Source organism: Ceraceosorus guamensis, assembly GCF_003144195.1.
Source record: "Ceraceosorus guamensis strain MCA 4658 unplaced genomic scaffold IE81scaffold_245, whole genome shotgun sequence".
NCBI classification, from domain to species: Eukaryota; Fungi; Basidiomycota; class Exobasidiomycetes; order Ceraceosorales; family Ceraceosoraceae; genus Ceraceosorus; species Ceraceosorus guamensis.
This window is the reverse complement of record NW_020290240.1, coordinates 1-1,400: the sequence shown is the minus strand read 5'-3', so window position 1 is coordinate 1,400 and position 1,400 is coordinate 1. Positions and strand designations below refer to the sequence as shown.

At 36.8% G+C, this 1,400-nt stretch overlaps 1 protein-coding gene and 1 non-coding gene across 2 annotated transcripts; both read right to left on the bottom strand.

The window, feature by feature from the left end:
• IE81DRAFT_273190 (apocytochrome b) lies at nt 1-991 on the bottom strand (the record flags this gene model as incomplete). The annotated part of the gene is made up of 1 exon (XM_025511430.1): nt 1-991. A coding segment is annotated over one exon (991 nt), but the record flags the coding sequence as incomplete, so codon positions are not given.
• Nucleotides 992-1,174: 183 nt separating this feature from the next.
• Nucleotides 1,175-1,246, bottom strand: IE81DRAFT_t38. The gene has a single exon. It is a non-coding gene; the product is annotated as a tRNA-Ile (tRNA).
• Nucleotides 1,247-1,400: the final 154 nt, after the last annotated feature.

Sequence of the window (1,400 nt, the reverse complement as noted above, 5' to 3'; positions counted from 1 at the left end):
CTACAAATAGCCAGAACGCAAATCGCATGAATGGTCGGAATTGGTTACCTCGGATTCGCGATGTATCTAGGATAGGCATTACAAGAAGAATTAGAAGTGACCCAAACATTGCGAGTACTCCTAGTAGTTTATTTGGAATTGACCGTAGAATTGCATAGAAAGGTAGTAGATACCATTCAGGTACAATTGAAGGAGGTGTTTGCATAGGATTTGCAGGAATATAATTATCTGAATGTCCTAGTGCATTAGGCATAAAGAATACGAAAGCACCTAGTGCCAGTAGGAAAGCAAATACTGTAACAAGATCTTTGAATACGAAATAAGGGTGGAATGGTAGTCGATCTGTGTTTCCAGATACTCCTAGAGGGTTGCTACTTCCATGTTCATGTAGTGCAAGGAGGTGCATAGCAGCAAGAGCTGCTAGTACAAAAGGAAGTAGATAATGAAGTGAAAAGAATCGGTTTAGTGTAGCATTGCTTACAGAGAATCCTCCCCAAACAAATTCTACAAAATCTTGACCGATCCAAGGAATTGCACTTAGAAGGTTAGTAATTACTGTTGCTCCCCAGAGTGACATTTGTCCATAAGGTAGTACGTATCCTAGGAAGGCAATAGCCATCATTAGCACAAGGATAATAACCCCAATAGACCAAAGTAGTACTCGAGGTGATTTGTATGATCCATAATATAGACCTCGTCCAATGTGAAGATATACAAAAATAAAGAAGAATGATGCAGTATTTGCATGTAGGTACCGAATAAGCCAACCATAGTTAACATCTCGCATAATGTGTTCAACACTAACAAAAGCAAGATCTACAGAAGGTGTATAGTGCATAGCAAGAAATACTCCAGTTAGGATTTGAATAATTAGACAAGCACCAAGTAGTGAACCAAAATTCCACATGTAAGAAATATTGGCAGGTTGTGGTGAATCTACTGCATAACTATTCAGAAGTCCAAGAATAGGGTGTGTTTTTAGTAGTCGCATAATAAAATATGTAAAAGGGTAGAATTAACAAACCATCAAATCTAGAATAAAAATTAAAAATATAGTGAAATAAGAAGCTAAAATATAAAAATACGAAAATTCGTACAGAGTATTGCCAGTCCTAGTGGAATTGAACCCGAGTAAAACGAGGCCTCATCCTTAAGGATCCGGTATTGTTATAAATTTGCCTTAGTGGAGTCGAACCACTGTATTGTCATTATCGGTAACACATTCTAACCGTTAAATTAAAGGCAAATTTGACTCTGCTTGCTATAGCGGCAGAGATAACACATTCTAACCGTTAAATTAAAGGCAAACCAAAAAATAAGACATATTAATTGCTCTCTTATATTTCAATTTATATTCTCTTACGACGAAGCTTTGCTATCGCTATAAACTGTTGTAGATT